Below are 19,365 nucleotides of genomic sequence, written 5' to 3' on the forward strand. Positions count from 1 at the left end.
CTGAAACATTACTGAATCCGTTCTCAAGAACTTTACAATGAATGTAGCTCCAAATACATTCCAAGGGAGCATTCTTTTCTTTTATTTCACCCTCCTCTCTACACATATATTTGATGGCATACTCAACGCTGGACTAGAGAGGTTGTAGCGTATCCCACTCCTGGAATGTTAAAGGGAAGAAAAATGCTACATGCCATTGAGCATCAGTTAAAAATCAAATTCATTACAGTATTGAAGCTTTCACCTCGTATTCCTCTTTGAACCCATAGCTGTCTGATGTCTTCATGAGGTTGATGTGCTGCAGTAAATCGGCCACTCTGATGGCTGGGTGCAGCTGTCCTGTCTGGTAAGGGGACTCTGTCCCTTCACAGAGGTAGCGAGGAACATCCAGAAGGCGACTAGACTCTGCGGTGGCACTGTGGTTCTCATCTGGCAGATTTCATATTCCAGAACATTGAGAAAGAGATAAAGTTATCTTGTTTAATATACATCTGTGCAAAGGAGATTTAAAGACCTTAAGATCCTTCCGGTAGTAGAAAGAAGGAAAAGAAAAGCCAGCCACGGGGTGGAGGTGGGGCCTCGGGCAGCATCACTCATAAAGACAAAGTCATCACCTTTCATTTCGACTCAAGGGTTAAGGTCAGTGTATATATGTCTTTCAGCAATACAGAGGATGCTGGAAGAAGCAGGGAGACACTGGATTCACTTTTAAAAAGTATAGGCAGGGCACATAGCTGAGTCGCCTCTGTTTTTAGCATTTGAAGTTACAGCGGCATAGGCTGGGACCAGAGGACAGAGCTGTCAACAGGACAAATGTTTTCACCATTGACTGTATTGGATGAACTTTTCCACACTCCTATTCCAACCTCCCTCAGAGACCCCATTTAGACAGCCCATCCCCGCAGGGCCACTCATCTTGCCACCTTTTCCCTCCTTTTTTCTACCAGCTGGGGTTCTCAATCAGCACAACCCCAACACACCAGCACAAAAGCCCATTCCCACCCTTCTGCCCACTAGGAGGTTTTCCTCCTTGGATTTTTGTCACTACCAATATTGTTTTGATTGATAGTACACTTTGGCTCCTCTCTCTGCCATGTGAGAGAAACCAGAGGTACTGGAGATAAATAAAGGCACCTCCCTTCTATCCCCAGCCCCTCCATGATGCACTTATCAGGCTATTTCTTATGTTTCCGAGACTTCCAGATTCCTTGCATGCTACTTCCTTGCCCTGTGTTTTAATCATTCATTTACTTATCTGGCATTTTTGGAGATAGACTCATGCACTAGAAATTCAGCAAACATTCAACGAGTGAATAAGTTAAATTCAACAGAAGCCTCCACCACCCACATTTAAGTGTAGACCACATCCCCATGGTTTTAGTTCAAAACGGAAAGAGACTTTTAATGCTCTTTCTGCCATAAAGATGAAGAAAGGACCAAGAACATTTTGCCTATAAAGAATAAACAGCATTTTAATGACCACAGAACTAAGCATTACAATGAGAAACATGCTTATATTAATCACATTTAAACTTACCACTTAAAAAAAAAAAAACAAACGTTGAAGGGGAGTTACTTTGAAAAGCATAATACGGTCACACTGATTACCAGAAAGGAAAGTACACTTTTAGGGGCACTTGCGTTTGAAATGATAATGCATACTGCAGAGAATGATATTTAATGAACAGTGAAACATATTTCAAGGGCTGGTACATCTGCCTGCCCTATCGCCAACTCTACAAATAGGATATGGCAAAAAATGAATTGTTGTCCCCATGACAAACACTTTTTCTTCCTGGAGAAGGGAAAAAAAAAAAAAAAGAACCCTACAATCAGATTTGTATGCCTCTATCATTTAGCTTGATTGCATTTATCTTTACTCTCTTTTATTAAACTGATTTTTTTTGGCATTCATGTCTAAAAATACCACACACTAAAGAAAAAAAACAAATAAAGAAAATAACATCAACAGAAAAAGAAAGCCCTTGGAGCCTGCTATGACCTCAGCACTCAAGAGAATTGGTGGCTTTTATTCCGGTTTTACCCACTACTCTACTTGCAAACATTTGCTTAGCAAACATGACTGGCTTCCCTTAACCCTGCCTTCTGTGAGACTGCAGTCAACTGGTCTACTGTCACTAAAATATCACAATCAATAGACTGGCATAAGGAATATAAACATCGCCCAGTAAGATTAAATTAAGAAGCAACTGGTTAAGGCTCTGTCACAGGGTATACAATCAATTAGGGGAGGTCAAAGTAACAGAATGTGGCGAGGGAGGAGTGCAGAATATAAGCACCTAGGCTATGAAAAAGTAGACAGGAAAACCCTAGACAGAGCTCATTTCGAACCTGCTGGAACAGCAGAAGCTTTACAATTTTAAGAGGCTCAGAAACAAACTTTACTCACATTGCACATCTTACAGATGACTATATCCTAGCATGAAATAGCATGGCCTCTGTGTGGCATTAGGCTTTAATACAATAGTACAAAAGGCAGCGAGGTCTCAAGAATAATCACATATGAATTATTAATTTCAATATATTTCTACCTCATTAAACTACGTAATAACGTGAGTCCTAGCAAGGGGGCCTGTGCTTATCATTATCCTTATTATACATTGAAGAATAATAACTTCAACTGTGGCTTGATTGAAATGTTTCTAGAGTTCTTTGTAAATATACTTACCCGTTATAGGGACTTAAGCCCAATGAAGCAGTAAGACACAAAAGACAAAAATATGAATCAATATGAAAATTTTCTAAGCCTTTCAAAGTCATCAAGTAGATATCAATATGAAACAATGCTTGAAATTATTTCAAAAAGTTGCTATATAAAATGAGTGGATGAAAAACAACTGTAAACACCACAATTCCAGGAACAATGTAGAATGGAAGAGATTAATCGGATGTCTAATGGGACGAATGAGAATTGGCTTTCAAAGAAAGCCAATCACTTTTAACCCAAACATGCCCACTCTCCAAATGAAATCAAATTACACGATGGAAAATGTGTACAAATAGGTCAGAAGACACTACTGGGCTAGCAGCTCTACCTCTCCCTAAACATGACCAACCCTTTCCATTTGGAATACTTTAAGAACTGCTTAGCCTTTGTAGTTTGTAAAGCTCATGTGCATCATCTCATTTGCTCTCTACACTTCTGAGGCGGGGAGGAAGCAATGGCAGGAGCAGTTACCCTGTCTAGAGGGAGAGGAGGAAACCTGTAAAGTCATTTTCTGAGTTCATATTGTAATTCTATATAGACCTCGCGATTTAGAACGAATTCTCCATGCCCTTAGAAAAGAACAATGATGGACTTTAACATTTAGGTAAGCCATTCTCTTCAGAGTGTCTACTATTTTCATTTAAGTGAACTCTACTTATCAATGCGAGGTACTGATATTATCTACAATTTTCAAGAGAAGATGGCATATGTAGGGGCAGCTGATAATGGGATACCATCCCTGTGAGTACCCGGTATAGCTCCTCCCTATGTAATCATGCCACCTGTCACAAAAAATGCTTTAAGTCACCTCTGTCTCACTTTGTTGTGCACAGCACAGGGAAAGTGCAGTTAGAATACAGATTCTATTGGAACAGTTATTATTTATAGAAACTCTAAAATTATAATTTAAAATGATTATTTTAGTTCACGAAGTACATTTTACTTAACTGATCAGTTGCAAAATTCCAAAATGTTTTGTGATAGATTTTTAAATTGAATAACTACATAAGCAAAGAGATGCATAAGCTAATTTCCATATTCACGATAAGTATTAAATATGAATGACAAATATAATGTGGGATCATCTTTAAGATATGTGTATTGGTAATCTGTACTTTTGGGTAAGCAGAACCACTAGGGTGTTACTGATAGAGAACCTATGAACATACAATGCATGCTGGCCAAATGATTGTTGAGTAATTTGCCAAGAAATAAGAAGCAATTTGAAATTAAACTTGTTTCGCTTTGAAATATATAGGTTTAAAAAGGCCAGAATCATCAAAGGCGACACCCATTTCCTCAGATGTGATCCAGGTAAACATAGGGGTCTCTTCTAACTTCTTGAAACATACTACTACTTTTCATGGAATGTAGTGTCTATGCCAAACCCCTGCATCAAGACTCTAGCAACTTCCTCGCTTTAGCAAACTATTAAAAGAACAAAGTAAAAGCAAATGAACAGAGTCACCCTCTTCACCTCTGACTGCATCTTTAATTGCTTTAAAGCTAGAAGGACTTAGACAATCTCTTTGCTAAAGCTGCCTTTCCCTCATCAGCTAGTTGCTCAGTTGCTCCTGGCCCCTGGGAGTGGAGGTGTTTGAATTATTCCCATTAGTTATCCCTTAGAAGCAATTGGGCTTCTGCTCCAAATCCAGCACAGCTTAACGCTGGTGTGTTGTTCTAAACAGTGTGCCTGCCATTCAAATCCACCAGACCCAAATGTGTTGAACAAAGTTGGCTGTCTCTGTCTGGACTCTGGGGATCTAGCTCAAACACCAAGGGGCTTCCTAAAGGCAAAGAGTTACTATGTGGACAAGACACAACCCATGCAAGGAGTTGTGAGGCATGCAAAAGAAGAAAATAAAATAAAGACTGGTGACAAACGTTTCGGGCCTCACCTAACACAGCAGTCGGCACAAGTGGATCATTGGGCACTGTGGGGAAACAAAGCTCGTGAAGCAATGCTCGGCTCTAAATTCTACTTTTCAAGTAATTTTTATACCTTTATAATAATCTTTATAATTGATTTATATTTTCTTAAAAGTATTGTGACACAAAAAAAAAGTATTGTGACACAACTTACTTTGATTTCTGTATTTTGCAAGGGTAACATTCCTTTTTTTTTTTTAANTTTTTTTTTTTTGTAGAAAAACTTAAACTTTGCTCAACACAGGAAGTAGGGTCTTCAAAGAGCCAACGTTCTTTGAAGCAGAGTACACAGAAATGTACATGAAATGAATGAATAGAACCAGCTCCGGCAGGATATTCTAATTCCTTGCTCTTATTTTGGGTGTTTCAGCACATATCTAAAGCCAGCATTCAAAATTTCAAGATAATTTTTCTCACCCCAAATAAAGTAGACAGGTGGCCCACATACAGAACGTAAAACTTAAAAGTCTTCCCTTGAAGTTGAATGTATTTTGGTTGCTCTTTGAAATAAAGTATGCCTGGCACCTTCCGCTTTAACCATGTGCGTGTTTCTGTGTGTGCAATTCTATACTGTGTGTAGGAGTATAACTCAGCTCCAGCGTCCACAGTGAAATCTTGAAGCAAGTCAAAAGGTAAAGGGAACTTTTTATTTTTGCTGTTTATTGGTATGTTTGACTTAAGTCACTTCTTTTGTAAGATAAATCCTGGTATTTTTGTCTGAGTGGGAAAGAGAAACACGCTGGGAGAAGAAATGTCCCACATCCGACTTTGTTGTTTAGATGCTGTTTACTTGGTTTGTGGTGCTCAGTTTTTCTTCCCTGCCATCCTCAGCCAACAGTTCACAAAATTAAGGGGACCATGGCAAGCAGCATATTTAACTTAACATCGCCTTTATCATTAAAGAGTGTTTAAGCAAGGAGACAGAAAAACACTCAGAATTTAAGCCAACCAGTGACAACATCCCTAATATTACAAGGGGTCTCTGGGAATCCTGTGCTTAACTTTTGAAAGGGGGAAATGTCGGAAGATTGAGCAAAGGGTTCATGATAAGACACTGAAACATTACTGAATCCGTTCTCAAGAACTTTACAATGAATGTAGCTCCAAATACATTCCAAGGGAGCATTCTTTTCTTTTATTTCACCCTCCTCTCTACACATATATTTGATGGCATACTCAACGCTGGACTAGAGAGGTTGTAGCGTATCCCACTCCTGGAATGTTAAAGGGAAGAAAAATGCTACATGCCATTGAGCATCAGTTAAAAATCAAATTCATTACAGTATTGAAGCTTTCACCTCGTATTCCTCTTTGAACCCATAGCTGTCTGATGTCTTCATGAGGTTGATGTGCTGCAGTAAATCGGCCACTCTGATGGCTGGGTGCAGCTGTCCTGTCTGGTAAGGGGACTCTGTCCCTTCACAGAGGTAGCGAGGAACATCCAGAAGGCGACTAGACTCTGCGGTGGCACTGTGGTTCTCATCTGGCAGATTTCATATTCCAGAACATTGAGAAAGAGATAAAGTTATCTTGTTTAATATACATCTGTGCAAAGGAGATTTAAAGACCTTAAGATCCTTCCGGTAGTAGAAAGAAGGAAAAGAAAAGCCAGCCACGGGGTGGAGGTGGGGCCTCGGGCAGCATCACTCATAAAGACAAAGTCATCACCTTTCATTTCGACTCAAGGGTTAAGGTCAGTGTATATATGTCTTTCAGCAATACAGAGGATGCTGGAAGAAGCAGGGAGACACTGGATTCACTTTTAAAAAGTATAGGCAGGGCACATAGCTGAGTCGCCTCTGTTTTTAGCATTTGAAGTTACAGCGGCATAGGCTGGGACCAGAGGACAGAGCTGTCAACAGGACAAATGTTTTCACCATTGACTGTATTGGATGAACTTTTCCACACTCCTATTCCAACCTCCCTCAGAGACCCCATTTAGACAGCCCATCCCCGCAGGGCCACTCATCTTGCCACCTTTTCCCTCCTTTTTTCTACCAGCTGGGGTTCTCAATCAGCACAACCCCAACACACCAGCACAAAAGCCCATTCCCACCCTTCTGCCCACTAGGAGGTTTTCCTCCTTGGATTTTTGTCACTACCAATATTGTTTTGATTGATAGTACACTTTGGCTCCTCTCTCTGCCATGTGAGAGAAACCAGAGGTACTGGAGATAAATAAAGGCACCTCCCTTCTATCCCCAGCCCCTCCATGATGCACTTATCAGGCTATTTCTTATGTTTCCGAGACTTCCAGATTCCTTGCATGCTACTTCCTTGCCCTGTGTTTTAATCATTCATTTACTTATCTGGCATTTTTGGAGATAGACTCATGCACTAGAAATTCAGCAAACATTCAACGAGTGAATAAGTTAAATTCAACAGAAGCCTCCACCACCCACATTTAAGTGTAGACCACATCCCCATGGTTTTAGTTCAAAACGGAAAGAGACTTTTAATGCTCTTTCTGCCATAAAGATGAAGAAAGGACCAAGAACATTTTGCCTATAAAGAATAAACAGCATTTTAATGACCACAGAACTAAGCATTACAATGAGAAACATGCTTATATTAATCACATTTAAACTTACCACTTAAAAAAAAAAAAACAAACGTTGAAGGGGAGTTACTTTGAAAAGCATAATACGGTCACACTGATTACCAGAAAGGAAAGTACACTTTTAGGGGCACTTGCGTTTGAAATGATAATGCATACTGCAGAGAATGATATTTAATGAACAGTGAAACATATTTCAAGGGCTGGTACATCTGCCTGCCCTATCGCCAACTCTACAAATAGGATATGGCAAAAAATGAATTGTTGTCCCCATGACAAACACTTTTTCTTCCTGGAGAAGGGAAAAAAAAAAAAAAAGAACCCTACAATCAGATTTGTATGCCTCTATCATTTAGCTTGATTGCATTTATCTTTACTCTCTTTTATTAAACTGATTTTTTTTGGCATTCATGTCTAAAAATACCACACACTAAAGAAAAAAAACAAATAAAGAAAATAACATCAACAGAAAAAGAAAGCCCTTGGAGCCTGCTATGACCTCAGCACTCAAGAGAATTGGTGGCTTTTATTCCGGTTTTACCCACTACTCTACTTGCAAACATTTGCTTAGCAAACATGACTGGCTTCCCTTAACCCTGCCTTCTGTGAGACTGCAGTCAACTGGTCTACTGTCACTAAAATATCACAATCAATAGACTGGCATAAGGAATATAAACATCGCCCAGTAAGATTAAATTAAGAAGCAACTGGTTAAGGCTCTGTCACAGGGTATACAATCAATTAGGGGAGGTCAAAGTAACAGAATGTGGCGAGGGAGGAGTGCAGAATATAAGCACCTAGGCTATGAAAAAGTAGACAGGAAAACCCTAGACAGAGCTCATTTCGAACCTGCTGGAACAGCAGAAGCTTTACAATTTTAAGAGGCTCAGAAACAAACTTTACTCACATTGCACATCTTACAGATGACTATATCCTAGCATGAAATAGCATGGCCTCTGTGTGGCATTAGGCTTTAATACAATAGTACAAAAGGCAGCGAGGTCTCAAGAATAATCACATATGAATTATTAATTTCAATATATTTCTACCTCATTAAACTACGTAATAACGTGAGTCCTAGCAAGGGGGCCTGTGCTTATCATTATCCTTATTATACATTGAAGAATAATAACTTCAACTGTGGCTTGATTGAAATGTTTCTAGAGTTCTTTGTAAATATACTTACCCGTTATAGGGACTTAAGCCCAATGAAGCAGTAAGACACAAAAGACAAAAATATGAATCAATATGAAAATTTTCTAAGCCTTTCAAAGTCATCAAGTAGATATCAATATGAAACAATGCTTGAAATTATTTCAAAAAGTTGCTATATAAAATGAGTGGATGAAAAACAACTGTAAACACCACAATTCCAGGAACAATGTAGAATGGAAGAGATTAATCGGATGTCTAATGGGACGAATGAGAATTGGCTTTCAAAGAAAGCCAATCACTTTTAACCCAAACATGCCCACTCTCCAAATGAAATCAAATTACACGATGGAAAATGTGTACAAATAGGTCAGAAGACACTACTGGGCTAGCAGCTCTACCTCTCCCTAAACATGACCAACCCTTTCCATTTGGAATACTTTAAGAACTGCTTAGCCTTTGTAGTTTGTAAAGCTCATGTGCATCATCTCATTTGCTCTCTACACTTCTGAGGCGGGGAGGAAGCAATGGCAGGAGCAGTTACCCTGTCTAGAGGGAGAGGAGGAAACCTGTAAAGTCATTTTCTGAGTTCATATTGTAATTCTATATAGACCTCGCGATTTAGAACGAATTCTCCATGCCCTTAGAAAAGAACAATGATGGACTTTAACATTTAGGTAAGCCATTCTCTTCAGAGTGTCTACTATTTTCATTTAAGTGAACTCTACTTATCAATGCGAGGTACTGATATTATCTACAATTTTCAAGAGAAGATGGCATATGTAGGGGCAGCTGATAATGGGATACCATCCCTGTGAGTACCCGGTATAGCTCCTCCCTATGTAATCATGCCACCTGTCACAAAAAATGCTTTAAGTCACCTCTGTCTCACTTTGTTGTGCACAGCACAGGGAAAGTGCAGTTAGAATACAGATTCTATTGGAACAGTTATTATTTATAGAAACTCTAAAATTATAATTTAAAATGATTATTTTAGTTCACGAAGTACATTTTACTTAACTGATCAGTTGCAAAATTCCAAAATGTTTTGTGATAGATTTTTAAATTGAATAACTACATAAGCAAAGAGATGCATAAGCTAATTTCCATATTCACGATAAGTATTAAATATGAATGACAAATATAATGTGGGATCATCTTTAAGATATGTGTATTGGTAATCTGTACTTTTGGGTAAGCAGAACCACTAGGGTGTTACTGATAGAGAACCTATGAACATACAATGCATGCTGGCCAAATGATTGTTGAGTAATTTGCCAAGAAATAAGAAGCAATTTGAAATTAAACTTGTTTCGCTTTGAAATATATAGGTTTAAAAAGGCCAGAATCATCAAAGGCGACACCCATTTCCTCAGATGTGATCCAGGTAAACATAGGGGTCTCTTCTAACTTCTTGAAACATACTACTACTTTTCATGGAATGTAGTGTCTATGCCAAACCCCTGCATCAAGACTCTAGCAACTTCCTCGCTTTAGCAAACTATTAAAAGAACAAAGTAAAAGCAAATGAACAGAGTCACCCTCTTCACCTCTGACTGCATCTTTAATTGCTTTAAAGCTAGAAGGACTTAGACAATCTCTTTGCTAAAGCTGCCTTTCCCTCATCAGCTAGTTGCTCAGTTGCTCCTGGCCCCTGGGAGTGGAGGTGTTTGAATTATTCCCATTAGTTATCCCTTAGAAGCAATTGGGCTTCTGCTCCAAATCCAGCACAGCTTAACGCTGGTGTGTTGTTCTAAACAGTGTGCCTGCCATTCAAATCCACCAGACCCAAATGTGTTGAACAAAGTTGGCTGTCTCTGTCTGGACTCTGGGGATCTAGCTCAAACACCAAGGGGCTTCCTAAAGGCAAAGAGTTACTATGTGGACAAGACACAACCCATGCAAGGAGTTGTGAGGCATGCAAAAGAAGAAAATAAAATAAAGACTGGTGACAAACGTTTCGGGCCTCACCTAACACAGCAGTCGGCACAAGTGGATCATTGGGCACTGTGGGGAAACAAAGCTCGTGAAGCAATACTCGGCTCTAAATTCTACTTTTCAAGTAATTTTTATACCTTTATAATAATCTTTATAATTGATTTATATTTTCTTAAAAGTATTGTGACACAACTTACTTTGATTTCTGTATTTTGCAAGGGTAACATTCCTTTTTTTTTAACATTCCTTTTTTTAACCAGGGTTATTGTAAAATGTCAAGAGAGTTGTATCTATAATTATAGTCCAGGTCTCTGTTCATTTAAAAAGCCAGATTATTCACCTTGACATTATAAAAATAATAAAATTACGCTATAAAGCACAAGTAAGGTATTTACAGAAATGAAGTTCTTCTATTCATTCTAATCATTTTTCCCAGTTAACTGTGGGGAATAAGTTTAATCCTTTCTTCAAGTTCATAACTGGATATTTATAGATACACACCCAGAATTGTAACTTTATAGTCAGGTACTGACATGGGTAGCATACAGAAGAACAAAAATATTGTTCTGTGGAACAAAAATACAGTCAGATCTACAACCAAGTAAATATTGAATCAAGTACTTGGAGAGATGATACACTCATATTTTAAGCAAACTTTCTTTTAAAAGCCATAGAATTTTATGTCCTTCTCTGTTGTTAAATCTTAATAGTGAAACAAAAATAAGACAGGCCACAAAGGCTCTATCGTGTTTAAAACTGAATCCAAAATGACTGACACAGTACTTCTAACTTCCACTCAGTGTGAATAGACAAGAAAAATGACAGCCTGTATTCAAGGTCAAAATTGCTGAAAAATTTCACCAAGCTAAAGGTTTTTTTAAAAAAATTCCCTTTACGAAATGACATAAAGACATAGTCTAAAATATTGTTCAACCTTACCATTTCTTATGTTTATAATTTGCATATAAATATGAATTTTATTATTTATTTCTTATCTTCTTACATCATGTTTTCCAAATTAGGGCGTTACCAAAATAAGAATGCTAATGACAAACTTGATTTGTCCATCTCAAGCATCAATTTTACCTGAAGATTTGAAGAAATGACTTAGGCATGTTAACTTAAATATAACTAATTTAAAAACATAAAGCCTTGAAAGGGAATAATTTTCATGCAAAATTCAAATTATGCAATTATCCAACTCCCCCATGCTTAAACAGGACTTCAGTGAAAACATTTCCAAAGCACTTTCTTCAATAGGTCAACATTAGTCATATTGAAAGAATCTATGTTTGGGGAATGGAGAGATGAATGTGGATGTGATCTCATTAATCTTTGCCAGCCAGGTAACACAAGTACACTTTTAGTTTTCATACTTGATACTTAGAAACGTAAAAGACTAATCTTTCAAGTAGTTACTTTATTTCTTGTTTGGATGGTATGTGTGAATGTATGCATGTTACCATGTGTGAGGACATACTTGTGTGGCCCCAAAGAAGTTGATCTTATGTGGCTTCTTCAATCTTCCAATGAATGCATTGAGATAGGGTCTCAGGAACCCTGAAGCTCACCAATTCCAGCCATTCTAGTTAGTCAGCATTCCCAGGGGGCATCTATGCCTCCCAAGTGCTAGGATTACAGGTGGATGCCACAACTGCTTGGCTTCTATGTGGGTTCTGGGGATCTGAACTCCAGTTTTCATGCTTGTCTGGTAAATACTTCTTTCACCAACTTACCTCCCCATCTCTGTGGTTAGTTTTTTGGTATTGGAATGGTCCAGGACAAATACTAGATTACCTGAATGGAATAACTACTTATGCCGCTAATTCCTAGAAAGCATTACTATGTTTCTTTTTTATCACTAATGAACATTTATCTTCTATAAAGCAAAAGAAAAAAGTATAAATTGACAAACACTAATCTTATGTAGAAAACACCATTTTTTAACTTAGTTCAATGACACATGCTGTCTTATGTCTTGTTTTTGAATGTTTCTTATACTTTCATGACAAAATCCCTAGTTTAAAGTTAAACTAAATCCTGTACCAAACTGAACAAAAAGGTCTTTTTGTAAATTCTACTTTATTCTCAGCTGGTTTGTCTTCTGGCTGTTTCTTTCATTATTGAAAAGATATTGTAGAAAATTAAATGCACTTAATAAGCCTCCAAAGCATTGAGCAAATCTATAATGAACGACTTACATCTTGGGCTGAAGTTATGCTGGTCCATGAAGGTGAGGGAGAGGGGATCCTCCGCGTGCAGGGTGCTCTGATCCGCATAACTTCGGTCCATAGCATTCACCATGTGAGTCATCTCCTGCCGCGTGTTCCCCATCGCGTCTTTGCGCTTTTTAGCAAGCTTGCTGCCAAAGCAAACACAAAAGGGAGCCCTGAGTGCAGTGAGCCTTGAGGGACATCTGACACCAGAAATCAAGAAGCTCAAAGTGAGCCCAAGGACAAGGCTACAGACATGTATCGGAAAACCTACGAACTGTTCATCATCTCAGGAATCAAGACAACACACAAACCATTACATCGGCTGGTTGATGTAGCACACTTAATATTTGTTAAAGCCTTAAAATCAAGTTGCCAAACAATCATTTCTTCTATCTGGGTTTGAGATCAGAGAGCAAAAAAAAAAATGAGTAAAATGAGGATACGGGAAGGTTGCTATAATCATACTACGTTGTTTATATGTATGAAATTGTCAAAAATAAAAAATAAATAATTTTCATGAAAACATTCTTTCAAGAGTATAAACAAAGGCTTCCAAAGTACAGTTAATTCACAGGTGAATTAAGGAAAAACTTTAAAAATTCAAGTTCCAGTCTTCCGCCTGAGTGACAACTGCCTTTGATCAATGCTTGAAGGTCTTGCCAACAACATGGCCTAGCTTTGCTTTAGCAGAGCCGGCCAACAGAAACAAGGAAAAGGCCCATTCTCCTCTCTGCTTCTCTCAAGTACAAACACAAACACACAGAGCACGGACACACGGAGGAGGGTAACTACAGCACCCATCAAAACTAATCCAAAGTCTCTGAAAATCAGCCCTGGCCATATATGATTCAAAACACTCATAAAAAGATCGAACAGAATCATACGCTGTGTAAGAAAAATACAGGGAAAGTTTGAAAAATGATATGCAAAGTTGGAATGTCGATTATTGTCATCTTGAAGGGTTGACAAGGTCAAACCCTAAAATGTATTTTAGACTTCCCATGCATACTATCAACTGCAGAAATGTCTAATGAATACAGCAGGAGAATGATTTAGCGCTGTGAAAATCAGAGATAACAATGCAAACTGCACAAATAGTGAGCCTTTTATCTCCCACATCGAGAACATATTTTTTTTTGTTTCTCTGTTATCCGTGAGTCCTCCACTCAAAATCTACTAAGTGCATATAAAATATTTAACTCAGATTCACCAGGATATTTATACCGAGAGGCGCTGTAAACCACTGTTCACTTTAAACTCCCACCACTCACTTTATGATAGCAATTAATGCTGCCTGGGAAATGCCCCCCGGTTGTTAAGAATGCCATTTTGGAGGTCCATGGCAAGGCGTTCTCTTCTGGTCCCCCACTACTGTCTTAGTATTAAACATACCACTAATACTACAAAGGTTCATTGAATAGACGGAGTTTATGTCCACAGGCTGAGAGTTGCTCCAGTCTATTTTTCTATGAGAATTGCAGTAGTTCAGCACAGGGGCACACAACCAATACACAGAACACACACACAAACAGATCTCACTCACAACTGAATAAAGCAGGTATAAATATGACTTGCCTCAAGCATTTAAAAGGAACAGTAGGTATTAGTAATATTAAAACAAGGACAAAGGATTATTATCTACCGCCACCAGAACGACCCCTACAACATCACCACCACCAGAATGATCCCTACACCATCTCCACCATCACTATCATCACCACTGTCGCTTATTAACAGCACTTACTGCACACACTGAAAGTGCTACCAACTCTCCCTCCTAGGCCAGAGGTAAAGCCTGCAGAAATATAAAGATCTAGACAGAGCATACAAATCTAGGTGAGAAACTGTATGGGGCAGTTTGTCCCAAGACTCGTAGCACTTGACCCAAATGTTGAAATGGCTTCAAGTTTTAAAAATATAAGCAATGTTTTTAAATGGGTATCTTAGTTTTCTTAATCATTTTCAGGAGTTTTTATTTTATTAAAGCTCTGTGTGTGTGTGTGTGTGTGTGTGTGTGTGTGTGTGTGTGTGAATGTGTACACATCTACATGAGCACAGTTCCTTGTAGAGGAACATATTATACCTCTAGAGTTGGGGTTACAGACACAGTTGTAAGCTGCCTGACAATGGTGTTGTGAACTAAACTCAAATCTTCTGCAAGAGCAGCCGATGCTCTCAACAGCTGTGTCATCTCTCTACTCCCTGGATTTATTTTTCCAAACTTGAACAACTCATTCATTTGATACTGGGAGCAATGGTTGTCATTTCACAGTTAAACAAACATAAGAAAAATACAAAGGCTAGCACAACTGAATGATCTATTTATTTGTGTGTTTACTTATTTATGAGGGGGGCATTTGAGACAGGGTTTCTCTGTGTACCCCCAGCTGTCCTGGAGCTCTCTCTGTAGATGAGGCTATCCTTAAACTCAGAGATCCACCTGCCTCTGCCTCCTGAGTGCTGCTATTAAAGGCCTGTACCACCGCTGCCCAGAAATGATTTTATTTTATTTTATTTTTTAAAGTGTTTGACTCTAATTAAATACAACTAAGCTGTATGGAGCCGACAGACTTAAGCATTCCCAACTTCCTGATAGTTAGCCATCATGAAATATTTTTTGTCCTGAGGCCTACAACATCATTAAGTCTCTGAAATCTGGCTCGTTTCTATTCACTGCGACTCCAAATAAACTTCCTTGGAAAGGCTTGATAAGGCTGCTCCCTGTGCCATCTGATTCAGGTGATTTTTATAGTAACATGCTCATCTCTTGAGACGACACTAGTCACGCGTCATCAGATCCTTTTTCGGCCGTTTCCCCACTGTGTGCTCACTAAGGAAAGATCACCTGCACATTCCGGGCATGGGAACAGTGCTAGAATACTGAAGGCACAAAGCAGGCTCTCAATAAATACTTGTGGAAGAGATAAATTGGGCCTGTTATATACTTGGCACTTTCCATTGGTTAACTCCATTAATTCTCGGATCAATCCACTGAAAACATGTTTAAGGATTCTCATCATATAGATGAGTTCATTGAGGCTTAGGGGAGTGAAATAACTTGCCCAAGGTTGCTTATCTAATAAGCAATGAAGAATGACCTCATTCCATAGCTTACGCTATTACACAATACCCAGCTGTGCATGCTGTGCTTCCTGCCGCACCAGTCAGCCTACTACAGTGGTTGAACACCAGTTGCTAAGCATGAGAATAGAACATGAATATAGCACAAATAAGCTGTCGTTTTACATTTTGAAACAGCAGGGGAAAATGCTTGACAAATAAGTTCTAGCCAGGGGCGGTGTTGCCCATCTCCAATCCCAGTAAGTAGAAGTAGATAGTGGAGCCAGGGACTTTCAAAGTCTTCCTGAACTGGGATTCATGGCAAGACCTTGTCTCAAAAACAAGCAAGTGAAACTTTCAATTGTCCTTCAAGTCTTTGTGTCTTGGCCAGGGTTAAAGTGTTGATTCATTTCTTTAAAAAATGTGAGAGATCGATTTGAAAAAACAAAATTGGACAAACTGAAATTTGGTTTCCATGTAACGTTAAAATATAAAGATGGGAATGCAGAAAACGGCAAATGGAAATGACGACTCCAAACTTTTCAGGATTTATGAATGAATCATTTATCTGTGTTCATGAATGGGTAAAATTAAAAAAGTATTTTTCCAGAAACAGAAAGGGAAAGTGTTCTAGCAAGGGTGTTCCAGATTCATAGAAACTCAGATAGTGAGCAAACTGCACAAGACTATAACCTTGGTGAGTAGCTGCAGAGTCGGGCAAAATCAGACAGTCCCATGCGCCTCTACCCTCACAATGACCCTGGCTTTCATTAAGGGCATTCTGAATCTCCAGGAGCTAACATCAGTGTTAAGTGCGTTTATGTGTGTAAAAATAAAAAGTTACGGTGACATAATGCCATTAAAATTAACTCAAACATCGTAGGGTTTTTTTTTTTATTTTCTATTCTACTTTATTTCTCCCTTTATAAAAGAAATCAGATTGAGATTAGTAACCCTAGGTGTGTTTAAGTAACCTTTATAAGTATACATCCCTAGGACATTATTATCTGGTTAGGCCTTAAGGTGCCAGTAGCTCTAAGTGTCAATCACAGCAAAGTATAAACGGCTACATCATCCGGAAGAGAGCTAGTAACTGTGCACCAAAAACGGAATCCCATTCTAAGTTTACAGATACATTGACAGATAATGGAAGTTTTATTGACATTCTTGTAACTAAATACATATTGATTCTAGTATGTCTTATGCTTTATCTGCCCCAGAGCCATGAGCACATGTAATGTGCACTTCAGGACGGTTAAAACAATTCATTTTGCAAGTGCTTGAGTTTGACAGATGTGCAAATGACTTTCATTATCAAAGCAGCCAACAGCATCAACTTCTGCAGGTGGATGTATATGGGTGGGCCATAAAGGGGGAACGTACTCCATCATTGTATGAAATGGTACGGTTAATTACCATCGGCTTCATCAAACATGATTTAACAAGCATATTATGATTCATCACAGTAAGCTAAGAGCACTGTTATTTTACACCTGCTTGTTTTAGCAGATTGTAGGAAGCCAAATGTTTGTAATATTCAAAATGTTGGCAGAGTTGCATTGAAGTGATTGACTCGTTAAATTTTGCTGTAATGCTAGCTGAAACCTTACCTACTGATATAGACACTGCAGGCTGTGTGCCTCAAACAGTCTGAATCCTTGAGTCTTGGACAGTACCATATCCTTTGAACTGAATGGCTAACAATTATCTTGGATTCTAAAGACACAAACTGAAAATGGCTCAGGAAGTTGACTGGCCAATATTCTCCCTGCTGATATAATGAAGACTTACCGTACCTTAGTCATGGGTGAGTTGGAGATTGCAAAAGACTGTCAAAATGTGGTATCATTGTTCCTCAGTAGGTTGACAGGCTTTGTCTTGGCTTAGTTTTATAAAGTCTCTATTTAAATTGTAATAAACAAACTCATTTTTCCTACTCTAGAAAAGATATACTTATGTCTCTGCCTTCACTACATTATGATTTTATCAATTTATTTGTAAGGCCATTATAAAGGTTTTAATGGCCAGCAAGGATATGTTGTTATGATCTTTTTGAATACCAGGTGAGGTGGAAAGCGATGCTATCAAATGCAGGCCTGATCTGGTTTGCATCTTTCAAGGGCAGTCTGGATGCTGCACAAATATCTCACTGGGCTCATATTGTCAAGCGTAATACATTATGATATCGCTTGGGATTAGGAAGCTAAAACTACATTTGTCACGAGATGCATAAAGTATCATACTGCTAAGAGAGCTCCGACTTGACATAAGTAAATAAATGATGCTCTTAGCTGCAGACTAAAGCTTCTTATGGAAAACTGTAATTAAAAATTAAAAGTAGCTGAACATACAGAAACACAATATCCCTTTAAAAAAAGAGAATCAAAATAGGTCACAGTCTATAGTTTTAGAGTCCAGAAAGATAGAGATTTTGAAAGACCACCAGGCACACACTGTCTCTGTGGGTTTTTTGAAAGGGATATTGCAATTGGACACAGGTAAATTTGTAATGACCCATTGTCTACTTACAGGTAGTATGAGTAAGAATTGTAGCTCCTCCTGGCAAGCAGATCACAGACAGTGGGGAAAGAGAAGCAATGGTGAATGAGAAGCGTGACTCCGTCACATCCAATAGAGCAGAAAAATGTGCGTTAAAAAGAAAACGAAACAAAATGAAATTTGTGGGTTTTTTTTTATTGCTTTGCCATTTTAATTTGCCCATGCGTTGTTAGCATTCTTATGCCATGCAGTTAAACAGACAGATATGCAGCAAAAAAAATAAAATTTTAAATACAGGATTAGGAAAAAAAAAGTAACATGCTGACATTTCCTACACTGCCAAAGGACTGAAAAATTAAATGGATTGTGTGTTTTTCAACATGCAGTTAAAGCATATAATATCATCCATTGCCATCAAAATGCCATGACTGATGGATCAGCTATGTATAGGATGGGTATGCTCAACGGAGTAGTTTATTTTAAATACAAAACATAAAGATATGATGTTAATATATGCAAAGCACTACATTTTTACACACCGGGTGTATCTTAATGGTACACAGTATATACATGTCATGTGAATACAGGTACCATATGCTACATATACATGAAGGTATTCCTACAGTAGATGCATGTGAACATGATAAACACACACATTTACTGTATTGAAACATGAGTTCAAGATGATGTTTGGAAGTTTTAATGTGTTCATGCTGCGCATTTAAATTATACACAATCAATGAAAAATGGCATATAATTGGAAATAATTCAACAGCAATTAAACTGAAAGAAGGATGACATTGCGTTCTGAAAGTTGCAATATTCCTTTCACAGCCTAAGAATTTACTTTCTATATAATCTCAGCCATAAAGTTTTATTTGGTTGCATTCTAAGCTATTCTTTTGCAACCCAAATCACATGGAACTATTTTCATCGAAGCAAATAACCCTACATTTATTATTCACGCTGAGGGATAGTCTAAAGAAACGTTACAATTTCTCATGAAAACGCAGATGGTAAGAGGGTTTCCATTTCCACTGTTTTTATTGTAACTTTCTATACTCAAATGAAACTACAGAGTAACGCAAAATTTGAAGCTAAACTCTGTCTTATCCAGGACTGCTACATGCTTTGGGGCAATGATAATAACCTACCCTGGCTTAAAAAACACAGGATATATGTGTGTAACATATTCACGACCCGTGATTTGAAGCCCTTATGAATGTGCTGAGGTAAGCAATGAGTTCAAGTCATTTAGGAATGATATAACCAGAAGGCAGCAAACA

General features: G+C 38.2%; 1 protein-coding gene across 2 annotated transcripts in view; it reads right to left on the reverse strand.

Annotated features, from left to right (window-relative positions):
* Ptprk (protein tyrosine phosphatase receptor type K) overlaps nucleotides 1–19,365 on the reverse strand; it is a 519,914-nt gene that overhangs the window by 25,857 nt on the left and 474,692 nt on the right. The window contains exons 15-17 of one of the 2 annotated variants that reach the window (XM_050138245.1): nucleotides 12,506–12,666; nucleotides 10,338–10,373; nucleotides 7,374–7,506 (exon numbers count right to left, since the gene is read on the reverse strand). In XM_050138245.1, coding sequence (XP_049994202.1) covers nucleotides 7,448–7,506; nucleotides 10,338–10,373; nucleotides 12,506–12,666 — 256 coding nt within the window. In that variant the 3' untranslated portion in view covers nucleotides 7,374–7,447. Of the gene's footprint in view, nucleotides 1–244; nucleotides 430–7,373; nucleotides 7,507–10,337; nucleotides 10,374–12,505; nucleotides 12,667–19,365 lie in introns of those variants that run through there. The other variant, XM_050138244.1, reaches the window with a different exon arrangement.

The sequence above is a fragment of the Alexandromys fortis genome, unplaced genomic scaffold, assembly GCF_014885135.2.
Source record: "Alexandromys fortis isolate MF-2015 unplaced genomic scaffold, M_Fortis_MF-2015_v1.1 scaffold_14, whole genome shotgun sequence".
NCBI lineage: Eukaryota > Metazoa > Chordata > Mammalia > Rodentia > Cricetidae > Alexandromys > Alexandromys fortis.